General features: G+C 40.2%; 3 protein-coding genes and 1 pseudogene across 5 annotated transcripts; 3 read left to right on the forward strand and 1 right to left on the reverse strand.

The window, feature by feature from the left end:
* Window positions 1-3,046: 3,046 nt before the first annotated feature.
* On the reverse strand, window positions 3,047-20,477 carry cldn31 (claudin 31). Of its 2 annotated transcripts, XM_065952750.1 has the most exons (5): window positions 20,341-20,477; window positions 19,687-19,830; window positions 15,692-15,872; window positions 5,961-6,141; window positions 3,047-5,688 (listed from the first exon to the last, which is right to left on the reverse strand). In XM_065952750.1, the coding sequence occupies exon 5, from the start codon at window positions 5,470-5,472 to the stop codon at window positions 4,804-4,806; it is 669 nt and encodes a 222-aa protein (XP_065808822.1). In that variant the 5' UTR covers window positions 5,473-5,688; window positions 5,961-6,141; window positions 15,692-15,872; window positions 19,687-19,830; window positions 20,341-20,477; the 3' UTR covers window positions 3,047-4,803. The 2 variants fall into 2 exon arrangements, with proteins under 2 accessions (XP_065808822.1, XP_065808827.1); XM_065952755.1 differs by lacking the exon at window positions 19,687-19,830 and having other exon boundaries at window positions 20,341-20,437.
* Window positions 6,257-12,396, forward strand: LOC136181018 (GTPase IMAP family member 8-like). The gene is made up of 3 exons (XM_065960877.1): window positions 6,257-6,375; window positions 8,002-9,021; window positions 10,968-12,396. Exons 1-3 carry the CDS (start codon window positions 6,342-6,344, stop codon window positions 11,663-11,665), a joined length of 1,752 nt encoding a protein of 583 aa, XP_065816949.1. The 5' UTR covers window positions 6,257-6,341; the 3' UTR covers window positions 11,666-12,396.
* Window positions 16,341-19,211, forward strand: LOC136178580 (GTPase IMAP family member 9-like; annotated as a pseudogene).
* An 833-nt stretch (window positions 20,478-21,310) lies between the features above and the next one.
* On the forward strand, window positions 21,311-23,530 carry LOC109999197 (GTPase IMAP family member 9-like). Of its 2 annotated transcripts, XM_065952730.1 has the most exons (3): window positions 21,311-21,457; window positions 21,680-21,802; window positions 22,385-23,530. In XM_065952730.1, the coding sequence occupies exons 2-3, from the start codon at window positions 21,781-21,783 to the stop codon at window positions 23,407-23,409; spliced, it is 1,047 nt and encodes a 348-aa protein (XP_065808802.1). In that variant the 5' UTR covers window positions 21,311-21,457; window positions 21,680-21,780; the 3' UTR covers window positions 23,410-23,530. The 2 variants fall into 2 exon arrangements, with proteins under 2 accessions (XP_065808802.1, XP_020509819.2); XM_020654163.3 differs by lacking the exons at window positions 21,311-21,457; window positions 21,680-21,802 and adding an exon at window positions 22,221-22,275.
* Window positions 23,531-24,964: the final 1,434 nt, after the last annotated feature.

Consider the following 24,964-nt stretch of genomic DNA (forward strand, 5'->3'; position numbering starts at 1 on the left):
TGAGTTAACCATTAAAAGGCCACTTCTGGCAACATGGAGGAGTGATATGCAAGACACAATTCATGTGCTAAGTTAGAAGTTGGCAAAGGAAAGAGTGATGCCATTTCTGCATTTTGAAACATTTATAATCAAAGGAATAACAGGTGTTCTCTCAGTTAAATTATGCCAAATTCCTTACATTTTACGTGACAAAAAGTTTTAGTTTTTTAGCTTCCCCCCTCCCTGAAAGGTCTGAAATGGTCATCAAAAGGAACACCGCTTTTTAAAGCAAGCAAAGTAGAAGGCTACATGTAAATAGTACAGTTTTTTAGGCACTCGTTATTTACTTTAGTATTTTCCTTTTTATGCTGCTTGTTTATAATTCTGATTTTTTGGGGATTAAGATTTTGAATTGACAGGTGTGTCCAGATCCACCTGTTACACATGACTCATCTGTCAACATGTAACATAACATACATGTACTTCAAGGGGCCTGTACTTTGGGGCCTTTACAGTGAGTTGTGTAAATCCTACAGCAAAAAACACAGAGCTTGTGGGGCCCCAATGGCCTGGCGGTTATATTGCAAGCCAGAGGTACAGAGGCTGTTGACCTCATCCCAGTGGCCATGGGTTTGAATCCAACCTCGGCCCTTTGCTGCATATCATCCCCTACTCCTCCTCCTTACATGTACCTCATCCTCGCCACAACATGTCCTGTCTCTCTTCAGCTGTCCTATTGTTCCAATAAAAGACAAACAGGCCCCAAAAACAACTTAAAAAACAAACAAACTTGCAAGCCTCAAACACTCAGAAGTGACAGAACGAATACAGGACACCAAGATTTTGACTGACAGGTTTTTTAAAAATTAGATTATTCTATAATTTTGTAATCAAGATTAAAGCAGAAATTAAACACAAGGTAAAAAATAAAATGTTCTTAGCCTGCATGTTTATTCAAAGTTATTAGAATTCAATATTAAAGGAGTTAATGTAACTGAGGAGGGGGGAGGGGTAGTGAAGCCTAAATTGAAGATGTTTACAAGAATAGCCCACTTTATTGACAATGCATACCTTGTGTTTCTCTGCAGAGCAGGTCAAAGTCTTGAGACAGTCAAACCAAAAATATGTGAGCGGTAGAGCCAGTGAAAATTGTCCACTAATCCATCACATATCGTTTTTTTGTATTGATAAAAAGAACCAAAAATTCTCTCCAGTCTGATCGCATTCTTGAGAACCAGTTAGAAATGAGGCCTCAGTACCCTTGCTCCTTCACCTTTGACCACCAATCTCTAATCACTTTATCATTGAGTACATCTGTTACTGCTGTCTGGAGTCAAATCGGCAGAAGCTGCAATGCTTGAAATTCTTTCTCAACCTAACTTTCAGTCAGCCTAAGGACAAGCTGAGAGCTGGAGCTGAGGCGGGTTTTTCAATCAGGTCAGCTAAGCGCCATATCGTGAATAACACTTACCCTTCATAAAATCTAAATGGATGCGTTATAAAAATAATTGATAAAGACATGAGCTAATCAGACCTATCAGGCTGTAAACATGATCATTTCTGCCTATTTGAATTGGGTGTGTATGTGACTTGCGGTGCTGATGCTGCCAGCCTCAAGCAGAAACTCGTCGAACTTCCACATTTCCGCATCTGCTTCATTTTTCAACAACAAGCTGCAGCTTGATTGAGAGATACAAAAATGTATTTTACGAGGGAGTTTGCCAGGACAGCGGCACAAGAAGTTCCACGCCAGACAGACCGTAACAGACAAAAGTGACGTCAATCAATAAATGAGTATCATTCAGCAATAAAAACTGTGCAAGGTCAAATGGTCCTTGATTCTGTTTTTGAAATCATCTAAGGCTAAACTAATACAACGCTCAAGTTTCAGGTGACTCTGTAGCTTCGACTGAGATGACGGAGTAAAAACATTGAAGTCTCTTGACCTCAGTGACCTTGTGCTGCCTTACAATACCAATGCATAGTGACGTGATTTAACCTGAAAAATAAAGCAAGGAAACGCAAAAGCATTCAGAGGGAATGCAAAATATTGTGAGGGAACGTAGAAGTAGCCCTCAACAAAGTTCTCACAGAAACCCCTTGGGATGTCTGCATAATGTTTACGACTGGAGCGAGATAATTCTGTCTTTGGCTTCCTCAGATATAATGTCAACAAGAATTGGGAGGACATGGGAATACATACAGCCCCCCATGAACATCTATGGCCGCGGCAGAAAGGCATATTCAAACATTTGCTCTGGAATCATCATGAGGGCAAAGTCAACTATTTTCCAGATTGCAACACAAAGTGCATTCTTGACATTAAACAATTATAATGACGTTGTAATTTACTAAGGCCTTAAGGAAAGTTTAAGACCTTCTTGTTCTGTCCTTGTAAAGAGACATTTTTGGGAAGAGTCAAGTGAGAGCAGCAGAGTTCGCCCTTTAACAAGATTTAATAAGTCTAAATCTGTTCGTCTGTGTTTGTCTGTTAGCACAGCAGCATGCAGGAAACACTGAAGTTGCAAAAGATCCTCTCCTGATTGCACCGTACTTCAGAAAACACACACCAATAAACAAGTTATACAACTACATTTTACTGCACAGCAAAGCTATGAACTCCTAATCACAGCTGCAACATGCTCGGTTGTTGGCTCATGCTGGGACTTGTATTTTAGGGATGAGTTGTTTGAGAGCGAGTTGGCTCTTTGGGTTCGGGTCTTTAAGACTACGATGGCAAACGGCTCCTGTTTGAGAGATGGTTTCCTTTTTTTTATTGTTTTAATACATGACAGAATAAAGGGACAATCTTTTATCCACATTGCTATGCCACATGCACACTAGTGCTTTGTGGTATAACATCACTGTTTTATAGCAAATGTCATCAAATAATGTTACTCTAGGAATTATACCGCTTAGTTTGATTGCAATGAATAATTTAAAGGACCAATATGTAAGATATTTGGTGAGTTTATTAATAAAATGACCTTACTATATCAACAGCTATGTTGAAGTGCTAGCTTCTGAGCAGCGATCTTGTTTGCTTCTTTTTACCTATCCATGTTTTTGCATCTCTCCAATGTTTTGAATGTGGACTGCAGTACCAATTTTAAACACTGGGTGTCAGGGATACATAATGCTTCTTTAAGTAATCCACATGAACACATAGGTCAAAATAGTTCTAAATTGGGCTGATTTAATAGAAGCCAAAACGGTACCATATGACAAGCCATAAGGGAGCCAAAGACCAGAATGATGTGTTTGGGTTTATGCACATTCCGCTCCGTCACTCTGACATCTCTCCCTTAGTGCATGTTCATAGGATCCTGTTTGTGTGCATGTCTATATATATATACTTCAGCCTATGTGTGTGTTCATGACTACAGAGTGTAAAAACTGAAATTTCCCCTTGCGGGTATCAATAAAGTAAATCTTCTTCTTCTTTTTCTCACATCTTTGTGTCTTGTATGAGTAACAGCTGTCAGGTTTTTCAAATTAAATACTTTAAACTGAAATGTAAAAGTTGTTATTTTTAACATATAGAAGGAGCTGTTCCATCTTAATGAATGAGCTGGGTCTTTAACTTTTTCTTAAAGGTGCAAAAGCGACTCTTTGGATCAAATGGAGTTTGGAAGTTTGGACCTTTTTTTTTGCGGAAAACGACAACTAATTAAGATATTAGTTCATCTTCGATTTTTAACAACAATATAATCATAAATTAACGTTGGAAGTGTTCAGAAATCATATTTTTTCCAGAGCTCTTTTATCACCTCGACTGCATCACCTTAAGCAAGTAAAAGGTACAATTGTGGGGATCAGTCAACACACATTTATTTCTACAAGTGGTTAAATACATACAAAAGACAATCCATAATGACAAAATTAAAGGAGCAATATGTAACACCTAGTGTTTTAAATTAGTACTGCAGTGCAAATTCAAAACATTGAAGAGAGCTGCCTTATACCGCCTACCTTTTCTAGTTAAAACAAATACAGACCATTCAGGACCAGAATCTAAACTTAGAAGCTGCTGCATTGTTGTCAGAGAAGTCAACACTTCAACATAGCATGTTTCCTTAATGTCTGATTATACATTAAGGTCATTTTATTTCATTCAGATATTTTACATATCGGTCATGTAAAATTCCATGCAACTATTATGCACATACTTGTAGTACTTCTTAAACTTTGTATCTACTGAGAAAGGCCAAAGATTTTGAGACTTGTATTATCACTGCTTGACACTCAGGAGCTCTCTGAACTGATATCAATAGAAAGGCAGCCTACTGTACAAAATTACATTTGAATCACAGTCTTGATAAGAATAGTGAAATATTCTGAAATGGGAATTAAAAGTCCTCAAATGCAGAAACATTCTGTTAAATGTAAATAACCACCAACACTCTGATTGCCCACTCATGCTTTGAGCTATTACATCAGCATACACAAATGTACAATGTACAGTGGCCTTCTGTACACAGAACACCCACACACACACACACGCACGCACGCACGCACACACACACACACACACACACACACACACACACACACACACACACACACACACACACAAGCAGAGGCAGAGTGGAATTTGAGAAATGTAAGTCACACATTTTAGTAAACATCCAAACATCTGTTACCGCCCACACCTCATGTCAACTCCCACTTTATTAAATCATTTAAACGTCATTAGAAACCCTTTAAATCTGAAGTTCATCAAATAATTACAGATAACATTTACTCCGTCTGCTTTTCAATACATAAAACAGCAGGTGTAGACCTCCGTCGATGTTTGAGCCTCACATGTCCGATAAATTGATCTCATACAAAAGATTTCTCTTGTTGCTTCACCTCTCCTGCTGCTGCTGTATGTGGGTTGTCCTTCACTGCTCCTCTTCCCACAGGCAGAGTTTTTCCAACCGGTGGAGAGGAGCCCACATGCAGCAGAGCGCCCCCCACCAGGAGCAGCACGCAGGCCCCCCAGCCCAGGTACAGCGCCGGCCCAAGCTCTCTCTTTAAAGGCGCTGCAACATTTGGATCATAGAAGTCCCTGATGATTGTGTAGGCAGTCCAACAGATCGGTACCAAGTGGGCCAGGCCTGCCACGAGGAAGAGCACCCCTGATAACCTCGCCAGCCGAGCCTTGGAGGCCTGGTTACCGTCACCCATGCAATGTGTACACTTGGCCCCCGCCACCCCGAGCAGGAGGGCCAGGAGGCAGAGGAGCAGTGAGAGAACAGTGACGCAGCGAGCCACCTGCAGAGACATGGGCAGGGCCAGAGTGGAGTCGTAGGTCTTGCACTGGATCTGGCCCGTGGTTTGAGAAAGGCAGTTCATCCACAGTCCCTCCCACAGCACCTGGGCGATCACCAGCTCCCCTCCAACGAAGGCTGACACACGCCACAGAGGGGCCGCGCACACCAACACCCCAAACCCCCAACCCAGCATGGCCAACACCAAGCCCAGCAGCTGGAGACCCGTGGACGCCATGATGTCTGAAGTAAAAAGTGCTCTCAGCTTCAGAAAAGTGTCTCTTTAAAGAGTCTTTTATCAAAGAGGTCAATAACTGAGTATTCAGTCAAGCCTCTAAACAATTTCTCTGTACAGCCTCCAGTGAATGTAAATGTTTAAACGTGTTGAAAAGTTTCCTCTTTTCTTCTGTTTCCTCTTCTCAGGTTACCTTCTTGTTTGTCAGCCAGGTATGTACTGTTGAGATAAAAGAGTTTTTTTTAGCAATGCCTCTGCAAATACATCAGTAAAGGATCAACCTGAGACCAGCAGCTTTCATGATTAAAGAACAGTATTTAACTTATTTTATTTAATAGGGTAAATACAAATAAATTCTGTATACACATTACACTACAGATATTTTAATACAATAAAATACTAGAATACTGAAAAGTATTTTTAAAGTAAATTCATGGCTGTGAGATATACAAGTGTGGTAAAATAATACAGTTTAATCTTATCAAACTTACTTTTCAATCCATAGTCAAAGAGCCAGATGTCCACAGCTGGCTTGTTGAGGGTCCTCTGTGTGTATGTCTTGCTGGTTGCAGTCGACTGGTATGAGTAGTTTGTCTTTCTTCTGTTATGACTGACCAGCTTGTCTCTCTGGATCTCACACACAGGGGTGTAGGAGGGCAGCAGTGTGTGCTGCTGCATGCAAAATACACACACACACACACACACACACGCTGGTTATGGAAAAAAACATTAAAACACAAGGACACTTTGTTTACAACAGTGTTCACTGCTATCATGTTTTTGTTTTGTAGTTGGGGTTGCAGTGCAGTTCCCAGGTGGAGGCACTAGGTGGAGGTAAAGGAGCAGAAGAGGAAAGCTGATTGGAGCTTGACATGTGTAACAGCTGGATTTCTGCATTGTGTTGTGGTAAGGATGAATTATGCTGTGACACTGGGATTGTGTTCATAGTCGACCACTGATCAAAAGGGGAGAGCAGCAGAGGCTAAAGGAATATAGAACCAACCACCAAAGAAGAAAAACTGAGAAAAGTGTGAATGTGAACTATAATAAAAGTACCTGTGGAGTTTTGAGGTTTTGTGTTATCGTAACAAAGAGATGGTGCATATTCTACACAAGTGAAACAAACCCTCTGTCACATTAAAGACAAAACCCACCAAAAGAAGACCAAATGGACTCTCAGATTGTAACTGGTGAAATCGATGTATTGACTTTACTGGCTATAGTGTCTGCTTGAGTTGTATGAATTTGACAGCATGCACATGGGTAAATTGATGTTGCTTTGTAGATCCAGCAGGGGGCATTAGACTACCACCTCCTCAGAACTGGCCTCAACATCCTTCTTGCTTCAGGCGCCCATGTGCAGAGTGCTCATGATATATTATAAATTACAGGAGGAGGCGTGTGGGTGATGAACTGAATATCAGATGTCAGACAGTACTGAGGCGGGCAGCGTTTGCTAAAATACACTTGGCATTGAGCTTGTTTCTGTAATGCTGACTGAAGGGCCACACTTGTTGACATCTTTGTTTACCATCCTTTCTACCAATGGGGCACACCCTGCCCTGCAGCTTGTCACCAATGACGTGAAATTATTTCATTTCTTATTGAGGTACTATTTTCCTTGTTGATTACTTCCTCTGCAAGTTTAAGTATGATTCCATATTCTGTTGAAATAGATTCCTATTGGTTTTAAATGTGTAACAATTACCCCATGTGAATACTCTGTAAGTACATTATTGTTTGTTGTGTTTTTAGTTCATTATTCTCAATGATTTCATTGATTTTTACTGACTTATTTGTTGCATTTTCTCATGTATACTCTGTGTAACAGGGAAGTAACCAGGCAGATGTTTATTGTGTGATGCAAAATGTAACCTTGAGCCTTAACTATGAGGGAAATATAAGACATCAGGAGTCATTTTTCTATCTAGGATGAGTTTGCCCTCTAATGAAGGTGAGTGTCTTTCCTTGAGTGCATGCTTCTTTAAAGTACTCCCTCTGTGACCTCATCTGACCTATAACCAGTACCGACTGGTGCATTGTTCTCCAGGCTGGGAACAATTTCTCACAAATGGAGCAGGCAATAAAAGAACGTTTTACCTTGACATCATTAAAGGGGTCATATCAATGGGAGAGTAAGTCACTGATATATAATTTACTATATCAGTGGCTTTTGTCTCCAAAACGGCAATGAGGTATGATGAGGAGTTTAGTATTTGTTTCCAACAAGTTAAGTTTCAGTTTCCTGGGAAATACTGAGAGAGAGAGAGAGAGAAAAGGGGAAGGCAGAGAGAGGGAGGAGAGTATTGAGACAATAAAGAGCTGATCTGAAAGATAAGGTTTAGACACACACTGACAGATTTTGTGGATCAAGGTCAGGTAGTTCTCTTTATACAACAGAATGGCTTTACGCTCGGCTAAAGGTGAGTGTCTTTATTTATATGCAGGTGTATGTGATCACTTTTCATGCCTTTTCTGTGAAATGGATTACATCTCTATTATTCATATAGTTTCACTGCTGTTTCTTCTCAGTATGCGGCTCTCCAGATATTCAAGAAGACCTCAGGATTGTTCTGCTGGGGAAGACTGGCTCAGGAAAGAGTTCAACTGGGAACACCATCCTGGGAAATGAGGTCTTTAAGGCAAAATGTTCAGCATCTTCTGTGACAAGGACTTGTAGAGAAGTAGTCTTACAGTACAAAGACAGAAGAGTGAGGCTCATTGACACGCCTGGGATCTTTGACACGTCGATAGCAGAAGTCAAGTTGAAAGAAGAAATCGAGACATGTATCCTCCTCTCTGTCCCAGGACCCCATGTGTTCCTGCTTGTGATCAGACTGGATGTTCGGTTTACACAAGAAGAGAAGAACGTGGTTAAATGGATCAAGGACAACTTTGGTGCAGAAGCCTCTAAGTACACACTTGTACTTTTCACCAGGGGAGACGAGCTCGGGCAGAAGTCCATTGAGACTTTTTTGGAAGACAGCTCTGATCTCAAGGAGCTCATCAGAACGTGTAACGCCAGGTACATTGTGTTTGACAACAAGAGCATGAACAATCGCACTCAGGTGAATGATCTGTTTGAGAAGATAGATGAGATAGTGCAGTTAAATGGTGGGCATTACACCAGCAGCATTTATGCAGAGGCCCAGAGAAAGATCAAGTCAGCTGAGTGGTGGAACACCTGTGTACAGTATGTGCCCCTGTTAAGTGCAGGAGCTGCTGCTGCTGCTGCTGCTGCTGGAGCTGCTGCTGTTGCTATTGGAACTGGAGCTTCTGCTGCTGCTATTGGAGCTGGAGCTGCTGCTGCTGCTGCTGGAGCTGCTGCTGTTGCTATTGGAGCTGGAGCTACTGCTGCTGCTGATGGAGCTGGAGCTGCTGCTGCTGCTGTTGGAGTTGGTGCTGCTGCTGCTGCTGGTATTGGAGCTGCTGCTGCTGCTATTGGAGCTGGAGCTGCTGCTGCTGTTGGAGCTGCTGCTGCTGCTGCTGCTGCTGCTGCTGCTGCTGGAGCTGCTGCTGCTATTGGAGCTGCTGCTGGACCTAGAGCTGCAGGCTAAGTCGCTGCTTTGTCCTACTCTGAGAAACACTTTTCATCCTGGGTACAATTTCTTGTTGATTGTTTAAAAAAATTGTTTTTTGGCTTGGTTTTCTTGGATTGTTGGCTTTTTAAGGGCGGCTGTAGTTGGTGGAACACCTGTGTAAAGTATGCAACCCTGATAGGTGCAGGCTTGATTGGAGCTGCAGTAGTCGTTGCTCTCCCACCTGGGCCAACTTTAATGGCTGCTGCGTCAGGGATTATTAAAAATATTTTTTAGGTTTCCAAGAGTTTAAAGATAGTTTAGTCATGCTATAACTTTCAGGAAATGTGTGAGGTAGTACTTTTATTTCCTTTCCCTTATTTCATGTATGCGCTTTGTGTATGAGTCCCAGCATGTCTGCTTTGAACAATGAATTACCTACTCTGAGAAACACTTTCATCCTGAATATCATTTTATTCTTTATTCATTATTATGAGTTTTATTTCTGATTATGATCTTATTCATTCTGTTTAATTTGTAAAAATGAAATAACCTGTACTAGAGTCTGCATTACAAGACTTCATTAGGAGTAACAAAAGTATAAGGATGCTGAAAGTTTGTCTTTTTTTAAAGGTCAGAAAACTCTTTTTGATCATATAGGTATCACATGCTGTATATACATTGATTAACAGTTTAGTCATGTAAACTCGTTTGTTTCTTTACTTATTAAGAAAATAAAGTTGTTCCCAATAAAAAAGTTTAGTTTCGCGTGTTCTCGTGTCATGTTTCTGCAGGAAAAGTAAAATATGAATCTAGCTTTAGGCAGCTTGTTAGCTTGTTGGAGCTTAGAATAAAGAGAGAGATAATGAAGTCACTTCCATCCAGTGTAAGAAGACTTAAAGTTACAAGACTTTAAGATATGATAGAGATATATCAAGATGAAACATACAAATAAATACACCTTGTGTAAATCATTAAAAGATAAAAAGGCATTCATTTTATAGATGCCACCATAATAATCACCTCTGTCCTCCTTTTTACCTCAAACTGAAAAATGTATCAAAATTATAACAGAATTGTCTTTTCAGACACATTGATTCATTAGCTGTTGTTTTATCTGGTTGAATAACAGATGAAAGGAGTCGTTGGACAGTCGAATCTGATTTCACTGTTTTCAACCATAGATCAACATTGAAATCGTGGTTGAAGCTCACTGGGTTCAGACGCCATAAAACAGACATGAAGAAGCATGTAGAATGAGGAGGGAAACATTGAGGGTGTCTTTTTTAAAAGATACGCTACACTACCGGCTACACTACCGGCACCCCAACACTGAGGTTTTGAGCCAAGTAGAGTTTCTAGATTGGATTCAAATTATAATTAAAATAAAATAAAGGAATGTTTGTTTATTGCTTACTTTTTCTTACCCCATCATTAGTTGTCGTTTTAGACATTTTGCTCTTTTTAACTTTATTCAATTTATTTGTCTGCAACATGGAGGGATAATAATATCACTTCACTGCACAGCACTGTGTTCATCATGACAATGAAAGAATGTTTTACCTTGACATCATAAGAGGGTCAACTGATACCGTTTTCTTTATCAGTGGCTTTTGTCTACAAAACGGCCACAATGATGAGGAGTTTAGTTTTTGTCTCCAACAAGTTAAGTTTCACTTTTCTGGAAACACTGAGAGAGAGTGAGGCAGAGAGAGAGAGAAAGAGAGAGAAAAGGGGAAGTCAGAGAGAGGGGGAGGAGAGTAATGAGACAATAAAGAGAAGGTTTAGACACACACTGACAGATTTTGAGGATCAAGGTCCGGTAGTTCTCTCTGTACAACAGAATGGCTTTACGCTCGACTAAAGGTGAGTGTCTTTATTTATATGAAGGTTTATGTGATCACTTTTCATGCCCTTTTATATGAGATGGATTGCATCTCTATTATTCAAATGAATAGTTTCACTGCTGTTTCTTCTCAGTATGCGGCTCTCCAGATATTCAAGAAGACCTCAGGATTGTTCTGCTGGGAAAGACTGGCTCAGGAAAGAGTTCAACTGGGAACACCATCCTGGGAAATGAGGTCTTTAAGGCAGAATTCTCAGCATCTTCTGTGACAAAGACTTGTCAAAAAGTATTCTTCCACTACAAAGACAGAGGAGTGAGCCTCATTGACACCCCTGGGATCTTTGACACGTCGATAGCAGAAGTCGAGTTGAAAGAAATCGAGGAATGTATCCTCCTCTCTGTCCCAGGACCCCATGTGTTCCTGCTTGTGATCAGACTGGATGTTCGGTTTACAGAAAATGAGAAGAACGTGGTTAAATGGATCAAGGACAACTTTGGTGCAGAAGCCTCTAAGTACACACTTGTACTTTTCACCAGGGGAGACCAGCTCGGGCAGAAATCCATTGAGACTTTTTTGGAGGAAAGCTCTGATCTCAAGGAGCTCATCAGAATGTGTAACGCCAGGTACATTGTGTTTGACAACAAGAGCATGAACAATCGCACTCAGGTGAATGATCTGTTTGAGAAGATAGACGAGATAGTGCAGTTAAATGGTGGGCATTACACCAGCAGCATTTATGAAGAGGCCCAGAGAAAGATCAAGTCAGCTGAGAGGTGGAACAATTTTTTGATCCATCAGATGTCGCTCTTGAGCACCAGCATGAAACCATAACAACTTGCACTGCATTGTTGTGTTAGCATGCTAATGCTTGCGATGTTTATGCTGGTATCTTCACACTGCATGTAAATTTACCCAAAATGAGCGTGATCTAGAAACGCTTACGTGACATTGTGAAGAAAGTGAAGCTACGGCTCGGAAAACTCAGAAAGCATCACAGACAGTGGGAGTCGGGTGTCAAACTCATTGCAGACAGTCATGACTCAGTTATTTTCAGAGGATATACTTGATTTCTGCTACATTTAAGTGTGAAAAATCACATATTCTTCCTCTTCAAGCTCAGAAGATATCTTGAAAATGTTTATGTCAGCCTGCCCTGAACTTTTCTACACTTTTTAATCACACATGTCTCTCTCAGCAGGAACTTTTCTCTGTATAAGGTTAAACATTTTAGGAACATCATGGTTGTATATAGTCATAATGTTCAGCTGTCTTACTGTGTTCAATGTGTGTGTACTTGTGTAACTGGTTGTAACTGTAAAAATGACTTAATGATGGCTTAAGAATGGAAACAAGCTGTTTATAGCTTGTGACCACACATGTTTCAGCATACTTGGTAACTAAAGAGACAATCAAAGAGAAAGCTGCAGAAAAGAGAAAACAGAAGTACAGCCTCATCAAGAAAACATCTCATAGAGTGTAAATACTGGCTGTACTGGAACACAATCCATCTTAACATTATTAAATACAAGAATATCTGCAAGTAAAATACTTCTCATAAAGTCTCCTCCTATCTCTGACTCATACTCTCATACCCAGCTGTTTTATAACACGTTGTTTGTCATCAGGCCGACAGACTTGTGGATATATTTATTCAAAGTGCAGTCAACTTGAACATTGAAGTGCTTTAATAGTGTTCACTGTCGCTTCATTTCAAATTGAGTTGACACTTTGAGAATAAGGTGGGAATTTCATTAAAGGTGTTTAAATTCTTTACTCATGGAAATGAAAATACACAATATGACTTGTACAAAGATTGAAAGTTTGAAACTGTCAATTTAATATTCTGTTTCCTTTTTTAACACTAGTGCTTATCATTTAATTCAAAGATAAAGGAAAAACTTGTGATTCAGGGCGTTTCCGGCAAGATTTTGTTTGTACAATCTGGGCGCTAAATGAGGCATAATTGGACCATTGAATAAGTGGCTTGATTATACATAGGTATGTTTTGGGAGGAAAATGACTCAAACCAGTCAGAGTGATAGCTCTCATTCCTTTTCGGAGCTCGGTGTGCCTGCAGGCTTGCACGTTGATATTTACACAGCAGACTTCAGTCTTTCTTCTTAGATATGCAGAGCTTTGGTTCATATAACTTCTCTCCTTTCATTGAGCCCCTGAACACACAGAACACACAAAGCACATGGTATGAAATATGTCGATGGCTGACTTAAGTTATAGTTTGCCCAAGCATCAAAAAGAAGGAGAGACCTTTTCCACATGAGGCCCAATAGTTTATCAATTCAATATTAAAATCTCCAGACAGGCCGACATGGTGGACAAGATCTATGTTAACAAATGTTCTGTGGGCTCACCATCAAATAAAGGCAGGCTGTAAACATGTACGGTATGAACTCTTTATATTAACATAACTTATTGCACTGGTTTTCTGCATCCTCAAGATGGGAACATGCCACAGTTGCACGTGTCGTAACCACACCTCATTTTATGACAAACACACTCCTGGGCGCCAGCGGGCACGAGTTAATTTGCTATTTAATCAACGTGAGTGCTGGGTGTAAAATTGAAAACTGTGTCAGGTGGGAAAATAGAAGGGAATCTCTGCAAATCATTTGCTGATTAATGACAACTTTTGCTCCGGTTTTCCAGATCGTTGTGTTTATGACAAACATCACCAGCCAGAAAAGTTTTCTTTTGTTGTCAGTGAACGGTTCAGAGAAAACATCCGTACATCACAGAATTATTATTGTTGACAACATTAAAACCTACATCAGTCATTTAAATCTGACCTGTTGTGTGCGGTAGAAGTGGATCAAGAGATGTTGTAATGTTTTCATCCTCGGTACATTAAATCATGGGACAATTTTTTGTTATGATGAAACATTTCCACTGAACTACAGCTCTCACAGGAAGTCTGTAAACAGAGATTAACCATGCAGGATCACGGAGGAGCTCAGAAAGTAATTTATCCCTTATATTTTCATTTATTTATATTCAACTGGAAATACATTCAATTTATCCTTCATTAACCTTATCATTTAAATGTTTATATATTTCTTTAGTAGGCGAACTATAGTCCATTTATGTCTAAATATTCATATTTTGTTTTAAAATCACCAAATGTTAACTTATAATAAGAGGTATGTGTTCTAGCTCTTGCTTTTAACTTATTCCATTGTGTTTGGTCTCCACCCGTCCATGCTGCACTCCTGCTCAAAGCATTGGACACATTTTTAATGAAGGGAATTTTCAACTATAAATTAAGTTCACGTGCTCCCAAACCTCCGTTTTGTTTTCATTTTATAGAACAGACATCTTTTTGTAACTTCCTGATTTGTTCCCCAAATAAGCTTTGCTCACAATTAATTTAACGAAATGACAGCTGGAGGAAACACAGCTGAGAGAAACAAAAATTTAGACACCATGTAGGTTTTAACTATGTTTACACAGCCTTTATAACTGGTATCTTTATTTTCCCATTTCTCAACCTCATCCTTAATCTCAGTCTCTTTCTAGACCAGTTAAAAAAAATGACTGTCCTTACCATAAATCCATATCTCAAGTACTTTACTTTCATCTCTTAGCTGGACACTAATATCTGTTTTATTCTCTTCTGGACCGATCCACACAGCTTCAGTTTTTTCCAGATTTAATTTAGCACCTGAAGCAGCAGATTAGAGGTCAGAGCATCCAGCTCTTTTTGGTTTCTGATAATAACAGTAACATCATCTGTGTAAGCCAGAGCAGCCAACCTTAGCGAGTTTCTGATGGGAGCACCTTTAATACAAATATCATTACTTATTCTTTTCACTAAAGTGCAGATAGACTATAAGTTAGCAACTATTAGTTATCATAGTGAAGCATTGGGCTGCTAAAGAACCAGATCTTTCTATCAGGAGTTAATAAGGACCACAAACACTGAAATTCAAGAGGTGGCCAGAAATGAAGCAGCTATTTGAATAGGTATTGTGACCTGTGACCTCATAAACTAACATAACATAGGGCCAAGGAGAACAGTTAAAGCTCTGTGATGGCTGATCAAAACTCTTCAAACATTATTGTTATTCATCTAAAGAACATTATGTTATAGTGGAAAGGTTTGTGTCGAACAGACAGCAATGTGTTGCAGTATCTGATGCTAAGTGTAGCTTCTGTTAGCAACATAGAAAAATACTGAGTTAAAGATTGTTATGTCAACCAGTAACTTTTAAGGATAGTCGTGAAGTCGTACGTTTATTTCCTTCCCCTTATTTCATTTATGCGCTTTGTGCTTTGTGGAAAACACCAAGACCCCAAACCCCCAACCCAGCATGGCCAACACCAAGCCCAGCAGCTGGAGACCCGTGGACGCCATGATGTCTGAAGTAAAAAGTGCTCTCAGCTTCAGAAAAGTGTCTCTTTAAAGAGTCTTTTATCAAAGAGGTCAATAACTGAGTATTCAGTCAAGCCTCTAAACAATTCCTCTGTACAGCCTCCAGTGAATGTAAATGTTTAAACGTGTTGAAAAGTTTCCTCTTTTCTTCTGTTTCCTCTTCTCAGGTTACCTTCTTGTTTGTCAGCCAGGTATGTACTGTTGAGATAAAAGAGTTTTTTTTAGCAATGCCTCTGCAAATACATCAGTAAAGGATCAACCTGAGACCAGCAGCTTTCATGATTAAAGAACAGTATTTAACTTATTTTATTTAATAGGGTAAATACAAATAAATTCTGTATACACATTACACTACAGATATTTTAATACAATAAAATACTAGAATACTGAAAAGTATTTTTAAAGTAAATTCATGGCTGTGAGATATACAAGTGTGGTAAAATAATACAGTTTAATCTTATCAAACTTACTTTTCAATCCATAGTCAAAGAGCCAGATGTCCACAGCTGGCTTGTTGAGGGTCCTCTGTGTGTATGTCTTGCTGGTTGCAGTCGACTGGTATGAGTAGTTTGTCTTTCTTCTGTTATGACTGACCAGCTTGTCTCTCTGGATCTCACACACAGGGGTGTAGGAGGGCAGCAGTGTGTGCTGCTGCATGCAAAATACACACACACACACACACACACACACACACGCTGGTTATGGAAAAAAAACATTAAAACACAAGGACACTTTGTTTACAACAGTGTTCACTGCTATCATGTTTTTGTTTTGTAATTGGGGTTGCAGTGCAGTTCCCAGGTGGAGGCACTAGGTGGAGGTAAAGGAGCAGAAGAGGAAAGCTGATTGGAGCTTGACATGTGTAACAGCTGGATTTCTGCATTGTGTTGTGGTAAGGATGAATTATGCTGTGACACTGGGATTGTGTTCATAGTCGACCACTGATCAAAAGGGGAGAGCAGCAGAGGCTAAAGGAATATAGAACCAACCACCAAAGAAGAAAAACTGAGAAAAGTGTGAATGTGAACTATAATAAAAGTACCTGTGGAGTTTTGAGGTTTTGTGTTATCGTAACAAAGAGATGGTGCATATTCTATACAAGTGAAACAAACCCTCTGTCACATTAAAGACAAAACCCACCAAAAGAAGACCAAATGGACTCTCAGATTGTAACTGGTGAAATCAATGTATTGACTTTACTGGCTATAGTGTCTGCTTGAGTTGTATGAATTTGACAGCATGCACATGGGTAAATTGATGTTGCTTTGTAGATCCAGCAGGGGGCATTAGACTACCACCTCCTCAGAACTGGCCTCAACATCCTTCTTGCTTCAGGCGCCCATGTGCAGAGTGCTCATGATATATTATAAATTACAGGAAGAGGCGTGTGGGTGATGAACTGAATATCAGATGTCAGACAGTACTGAGGCGGGCAGCGTTTGCTAAAATACACTTGGCATTGAGCTTGTTTCTGTAATGCTGACTGAAGGGCCACACTTGTTGACATCTTTGTTTACCATCCTTTCTACCAATGGGGCACACCCTGCCCTGCAGCTTGTCACCAATGACGTGAAATCATTTCATTTCTTATTGAGGTACTATTTTCCTTGTTGATTACTTCCTCTGCAAGTTTAAGTATGATTCCATATTCTGTTGAAATAGATTCCTATTGGTTTTAAATGTGTAACAATAAGCCCATGTGAATACTCTGTAAGTACATTATTGTTTGTTGTGTTTTTAGTTCATTATTCTCAATGATTTCATTGATTTTTACTGACTTATTTGTTGCATTTTCTCATGTATACTCTGTGTAACAGGGAAGTAACCAGGCAGATGTTTATTGTGTGATGCACAATGTAACCTTGAGCCTTAACTATGAGGGAAATATAAGACATCAGGAGTCATTTTTCTATCTAGGATGAGTTTGCCCTCTAATGAAGGTGAGTGTCTTTCCTTGAGTGCATGCTTCTTTAAAGTACTCCCTCTGTGACCTCATCTGACCTATAACCAGTACCGACTGGTGCATTGTTCTCCAGGCTGGGAACAATTTCTCACAAATGGAGCGGGCAATAAAAGAACGTTTTACCTTGACATCATTAAAGGGGTCATATCAATGGGAGAGTAAGTCACTGATATATAATTTACTATATCAGTGGCTTTTGTCTCCAAAACGGCAATGAGGTATGATGAGGAGTTTAGTATTTGATTCCAACAAGTTAAGTTTCAGTTTCCTGGAAAACTTTGAGAGACAGAGAGAGAGAGAGACAGAGAGAGAGAGAGAGAGAGAGAAAAGGGGAAGTCAGAGAGAGGGGGAGGAGAGTAATGAGACAATAAAGAGAAGGTTTAGACACACACTGACAGATTTTGAGGATCAAGGTCCGGTAGTTCTCTCTCTACAACAGAATGGCTTTACGCTCGACTAAAGGTGAGTGTCTTTATTTATATGAAGGTTTATGTGATCACTTTTCATGCCCTTTTATATGAGATGGATTGCATCTCTATTATTCAAATGAATAGTTTCACTGCTGTTTCTTCTCAGTATGCGGCTCTCCAGATATTCAAGAAGACCTCAGGATTGTTCTGCTGGGAAAGACTGGCTCAGGAAAGAGTTCAACTGGGAACACCATCCTGGGAAATTAGGTCTTTAAGGCAGAATTCTCACTATCTTCTTCAAAGACTTGTCAAAAAGTATTCTTCCACTACAAAGACAGAGGAGTGAGCGTCATTGACACCCCTGGGATCTTTGACACGTCGATAGCAGAAGTCGAGTTGAAAGAAATCGAGGAATGTATCCTCCTCTCTGTCCCAGGACCCCATGTGTTCCTGCTTGTGATCAGACTGGATGTTCGGTTTACAGAAAATGAGAAGAACGTGGTTAAATGGATCAAGGACAACTTTGGTGCAGAAGCCTCTAAGTACACACTTGTACTTTTCACCAGGGGAGACCAGCTCGGGCAGAAATCCATTGAGACTTTTTTGGAGGAAAGCTCTGATCTCAAGGAGCTCATCAGAACGTGTAACGCCAGGTACATTGTGTTTGACAACAAGAGCATGAACAATCGCACTCAGGTGAATGATCTGTTTGAGAAGATAGACGAGATAGTGCAGTTAAATGGTGGGCATTACACCAGCAGCATTTATGAAGAGGCCCAGAGAAAGATCAAGTCAGCTGAGAGGTGGAACAATTTTTTGATCCATCAGATGTCGCTCTTGAGCACCAGCATGAAACCATAACAACTTGCACTGCATTGTTGTGTTAGCATGCTAATGCTTGCGATGTTTATGCTGGTATCTTCACACTGCATGTAAATTTACCCAAAATGAGCGTGATCTAGAAACGCTTACGTGACATTCAATTAAGCAGTGAGTACAGACGATGTTAAGAAAGTGAAGCTACGGCTCGGAAAACTCAGAAAGCATCACAGACAGTGGGAGTCGGGTGTCAAACTCATTGCAGACAGTCATGACTCAGTTATTTTCAGAGGATATACTTGATTTCTGCTACATTTAAGTGTGAAAAATCACATATTCTTCCTCTTCAAGCTCAGAAAATATCTTGAAAATGTTTATGTCAGCCTGCCCTGAACTTTTCTACACTTTTTAATCACACATGTCTCTCTCAGCAGGAACTTTTCTCTGTATAAGGTTAAACATTTTAGGAACATCATGGTTGTATATAGTCATAATGTTCAGCTGTCTTACTGTGTTCAATGTGTGTGTACTTGTGTAACTGGTTGTAACTGTAAAAATGACTTAATGATGGCTTAAGAATGGGAACAAGCTGTTTATAGCTTGTGACCACACATGTTTCAGCATACTTGGTAACTAAAGAGACAATCAAAGAGAAAGCTGCAGAAAAGAGAAAACAGAAGTACAGCCTCATCAAGAAAACATCTCATAGAGTGTAAATACTGGCTGTACTGGAACACAATCCATCTTAACATTATTAAATACAAGAATATCTGCAAGTAAAATACTTCTCATAAAGTCTCCTCCTATCTTTGACTCATACTCTCATACCCAGCTGTTTTGTAACACGTTGTTTGTCATCAGGCCGACAGACTTGTGGATATATTTATTCAAAGTGCAGTCAACTTGAACATTGAAGTGCTTTAATAGTGTTCACTGTCGCTTCATTTCAAATTGAGTTGACACTTTGAGAATAAGGTATGAATTTCATTAAAGGTGTTTAAATTCTTTACTCATGGAAATGAAAATACACAATATGACTTGTACAAAGATTGAAAGTTTGAAACTGTCAATTTAATATTCTGTTTCCTTTTTTAACACTAGTGTGTATCATTTAATTTAAAGATAAATGAAAAACTTGTGGTGCAAAGTGATTCAGGGCGTTTCCGGCAAGATTTTGTTTGTACAATCTGGGCGCTAAATGAGGCATAATCGGACCATTGAATAAGTGGCTTGATTATACATAGGTATGTTTTGGGAGGAAAATGACTCAAACCAGTCAGAGTGATAGCTCTCATTCCTTTTCGGAGCTCGGTGTGCCTGCAGGCTTGCACGTTGATATTTACACAGCAGACTTCAGTCTTTCTTCTTAGATATGCAGAGCTTTGGTTCATATAACTTCTCTCCTTTCATTGAGCCCCTGAACACACAGAACACACAAAGCACATGGTATGAAATATGTCGATGGCTGACTTAAGTTATAGTTTGCCCAAGCATCAAAAAGAAGGAGAGACCTTTTCCACATGAGGCCCAATAGTTTATCAATTCAATATTAAAATCTCCAGACAGGCCGACATGGTGGACAAGATCTATGTTAACAAATAATCTGTGGGCTCACCATCAAATAAAGGCAGGCTGTAAACATGTACGGTATGAACTCTTTATATTAACATAACTTATTGCACTGGTTTTCTGCATCCTCAAGATGGGAACATGCCACAATTGCACGTGTCGTAACCACACCTCATTTTATGACAAACACACTCCTGGACGCCAGCGGGCACGAGTTAATTTGTTATTTAATCAACGTGAGTGCTGGGTGTAAAATTGAAAACTGTGTCAGGTGGAAAAATAGAAGGGAATCTCTGCAAATCATTTGCTTATTATACAAGTGTGGTAAAATAATACAGTTTAATCTTATCAAACTTACTTTTCAATCCATAGTCAAAGAGCCAGATGTCCACAGCTGGCTTGTTGAGGGTCCTCTGTGTGTATGTCTTGCTGGTTGCAGTCGACTGGTATGAGTAGTTTGTCTTTCTTCTGTTATGACTGACCAGCTTGTCTCTCTGGATCTCACACACAGGGGTGTAGGAGGGCAGCAGTGTGTGCTGCTGCATGCAAAATACACACACACATACACACACACGCTGGTTATGGAAAAAAAACATTAAAACACAAGGACACTTTGTTTACAACAGTGTTCACTGCTATCATGTTTTTGTTTTGTAATTGGGGTTGCAGTGCAGTTCCCAGGTGGAGGCACTAGGTGGAGGTAAAGGAGCAGAAGAGGAAAGCTGATTGGAGCTTGACATGTGTAACAGCTGGATTTCTGCATTGTGTTGTGGTAAGGATGAATTATGCTGTGACACTGGGATTGTGTTCATAGTCGACCACTGATCAAAAGGGGAGAGCAGCAGAGGCTAAAGGAATATAGAACCAACCACCAAAGAAGAAAAACTGAGAAAAGTGTGAATGTGAACTATAATAAAAGTACCTGTGGAGTTTTGAGGTTTTGTGTTATCGTAACAAAGAGATGGTGCATATTCTACACAAGTGAAACAAACCCTCTGTCACATTAAAGACAAAACCCACCAAAAGAAGACCAAATGGACTCTCAGATTGTAACTGGTGAAATCGATGTATTGACTTTACTGGCTATAGTGTCTGCTTGAGTTGTATGAATTTGACAGCATGCACATGGGTAAATTGATGTTGCTTTGTAGATCCAGCAGGGGGCATTAGACTACCACCTCCTCAGAACTGGCCTCAACATCCTTCTTGCTTCAGGCGCCCATGTGCAGAGTGCTCATGATATATTATAAATTACAGGAGGAGGCGTGTGGGTGATGAACTGAATATCAGATGTCAGACAGTACTGAGGCGGGCAGCGTTTGCTAAAATACACTTGGCATTGAGCTTGTTTCTGTAATGCTGACTGACGGGCCACACTTGTTGACATCTTTGTTTACCATCCTTTCTACCAATGGGGCACACCCTGCCCTGCAGCTTGTCACCAATGACGTGAAATTATTTCATTTCTTATTGAGGTACTATTTTCCTTGTTGATAACTTCCTCTGCAAGTTTAAGTATGATTCCATATTCTGTTGAAATAGATTCCTATTGGTTTTAAATGTGTAACAATTACCCCATGTGAATACTCTGTAAGTACATTATTGTTTGTTGTGTTTTTAGTTCATTATTCTCAATGATTTCATTGATTTTTACTGACTTATTTGTTGCATTTTCTCATGTATACTCTGTGTAACAGGGAAGTAACCAGGCAGATGTTTATTGTGTGATGCACAATGTAACCTTGAGCCTTAACTATGAGGGAAATATAAGACATCAGGAGTCATTTTTCTATCTAGGATGAGTTTGCCCTCTAATGAAGGTGAGTGTCTTTCCTTGAGTGCATGCTTCTTTAAAGTACTCCCTCTGTGACCTCATCTGACCTATAACCAGTACCGACTGGTGCATTGTTCTCCAGGCTGGGAACAATTTCTCACAAATGGAGCAGGCAATAAAAGAACGTTTTACCTTGACATCATTAAAGGGGTCATATCAATGGGAGAGTAAGTCACTGATATATAATTTACTATATCAGTGGCTTTTGTCTCCAAAACGGCAATGAGGTATGATGAGGAGTTTAGTATTTGATTCCAACAAGTTAAGTTTCAGTTTCCTGGAAAACTTTGAGAGACAGAGAGAGAGAGAGAAAAGGGGAAGGCAGAGAGAGGGAGGAGAGTAATGAGACAATAAAGAGCTGATCTGAAAGAAAAGGTTTAGACACACACTGACAGATTTTGTAGATCAAGGTCAGGTAGTTCTCTCTGTACAGCAGAATGGCTTCAAGCTCGGCTAAAGGTGAGTGTCTTTATTTATACGCAGGTTTATGTGATCACTTTTCATGCCTCTTCTGTGAGATGGATTACATCTCTATTATTCATATAGTTTCACTGCTGTTTCTTCTCAGTATGCGGCTCTCCAGATATTCAAGAAGACCTCAGGATTGTTCTGCTGGGGAAGACTGGCTCAGGAAAGAGTTCAACTGGGAACACCATCCTGGGAAATGAGGTCTTTAAGGCAAAATGTTCACCATCTTCTGTGACAAGGACTTGTAGAGAAGTAGTCTTACAGTACAAAGACAGAATAGTGAGGCTCATTGACACGCCTGGGATCTTTGACACGTCGATAGCAGAAGTCAAGTTGAAAGAAGAAATCGAGACATGTATCCTCCTCTCTGTCCCAGGACCCCATGTGTTCCTGCTTGTGATCAGACTGGATGTTCGGTTTACACAAGAAGAGAAGAAAGTGGTTAAATGGATCAAGGACAACTTTGGTGCAGAAGCCTCTAAGTACACACTTGTACTTTTCACCAGGGGAGACGAGCTCGGAAAGAAGTCCATTGAGACTTTTTTGGAAGACAGCTCTGATCTCAAGGAGCTCATCAGAAAGTGTAACGCCAGGTACATTGTGTTTGACAACAAGAGCATGACCAATCGCACTCAGGTGAATGATCTGTTTGAGAAGATAGACGAGATAGTGCAGTTAAATGGTGGGCATTACACCAGCAGCATTTATGAAGAGGCCCAGAGAAAGATCAAGTCAGCTGAGTGGTGGAACACCTGTGTACAGTATGTGCCCCTGTTAAGTGCAGGAGCTGCTGCTGCTGCTGCTGCTGCTGGAGCTGCTGCTGTTGCTATTGGAACTGGAGCTTCTGCTGCTGCTATTGGAGCTGGAGCTGCTGCTGCTGCTGCTGGAGCTGCTGCTGTTGCTATTGGAACTGGAGCTACTGCTGCTGCTGATGGAGCTGGAGCTGCTGCTGCTGCTGTTGGTGTTGGTGCTGCTGCTGCTGCTGGTATTGGAGCTGCTGCTGCTGCTATTGGAGCTGGAGCTGCTGCTGCTGTTGGAGCTGCTGCTGCTGCTGCTGCTGCTGCTGCTGCTGCTGGAGCTGCTGCTGCTATTGGAGCTGCTGCTGGACCTAGAGCTGCAGGCTAAGTCGCTGCTTTGTCCTACTCTGAGAAACACTTTTCATCCTGGGTACAATTTCTTGTTGATTGTTTAAAAAAATTGTTTTTTGGCTTGGTTTTCTTGGATTGTTGGCTTTTTAGGGGCGGCTGTAGTTCAGTTGGTAGCATGAACAATCACACTCAGGTGAATGATCTGTTTGAGAAGATAGACGAGATTTTGCAGTCAAATGGTGGGCATTACACCAGCAGCATTTATGAAGAGGCCCAGAGAAAGATCAAGTCAGATGAGTGGGGGAACACCTGTGTACACAGTATGCACCCCTGATAGGTGCAGGCTTGATTGGAGCTGCAGGAGTCGTTGCTCTCCCACCTGGGCCAACTTTAATGGCTGCTGCGTCAGGGATTATTAAAAATATTTTTTAGGTTTCCAAGAGTTTAAAGATAGTTTAGTCATGCTATAACTTTCAGGAAATGTGTGAGGTAGTACTTTTATTTCCTTCCCCTTATTTCATTTATGTGCTTTGTGTATGAGTCCCAGCCTGGGCCCCTCTTGAAAACTGATTGGCCAGCCCAGGTGCATCCCCAAAATCCAAGTCTATGATTGGTTATTTTTCTAATCAGAGGTGGAACTTAAAGGAAGAATTTGCAATTTTTTGATCCATCAGATGTCGCCCTTGAGCACCAGCATGAAACCATAACAACTTGCACTGCATTGTTGTGTTAGCATGCTAATGCTCGCGTTCTTTATGCTGGTATCTTCACACTGCATGTAAATTTACCCAAAATGAGCGTGATCTAGAAATGCTTACGTGACATCCAAATAAGCAGTGAGTACAGTATGTTCTTCTTCTTTTCACTAGTCCCTCAATTAAACAACTTTTATACATGAGGGGAGGAGCCTGCCTGCCGTCCCGACGATGTTAACAAAGTGAAGCTACGGCTCAGAAAACTCGGAACGCATCACAGACAGTCGGAGTCGGGTGTCAAAGTCATTGTAGTCATGACTCACAGAGATCTTTTCAGAGGATATATTTGATTTCTGCTACATTTAAATCTGAAAAATCACATATCTTCCTTGAAGTACAAGGTTAGAAGGTTAATTAATGGTAATACTTTCAGTTGTAAATAAATACTTTGCTTTTTCCATTAAAATTTCCAAGGATAAACTTGTGCACACAGTCTAACTTGAAATGGACTTCATTGCCAATAAATGTATTTCTGCAAGTTAGACAGCAGACAGGAGTTAGCATGGAATTTTCAAAATCCTGACTTTGCACATATTGTTCATCTTTGTTTTTGAGTCCCTAAAGAATCAAGCTCAGAAGATATCTTGAAAATGTTTATGTCAGCTTGCCCTGAACTTTTCTACACTTTTTAATCACACATGTCTCTCTCAGCAGGAACTTTTCTCTGTATAAGGTTAAACGTTTTAGGAACATCATGGTTGTATATAGTCATAATGTTCAGCTGTCTTACTGTGTTCAATGTGTGTGTACTTGTGTAACTGGTTGTAACTGTAAAAATGACTTAATGATGGCTTAAGAATGGGAACAAGCTGTTTATAGCTTGTGACCACACATGTT

Source organism: Labrus bergylta, chromosome 1 (assembly GCF_963930695.1).
Source record: "Labrus bergylta chromosome 1, fLabBer1.1, whole genome shotgun sequence".
NCBI classification, from domain to species: Eukaryota; Metazoa; Chordata; class Actinopteri; order Labriformes; family Labridae; genus Labrus; species Labrus bergylta.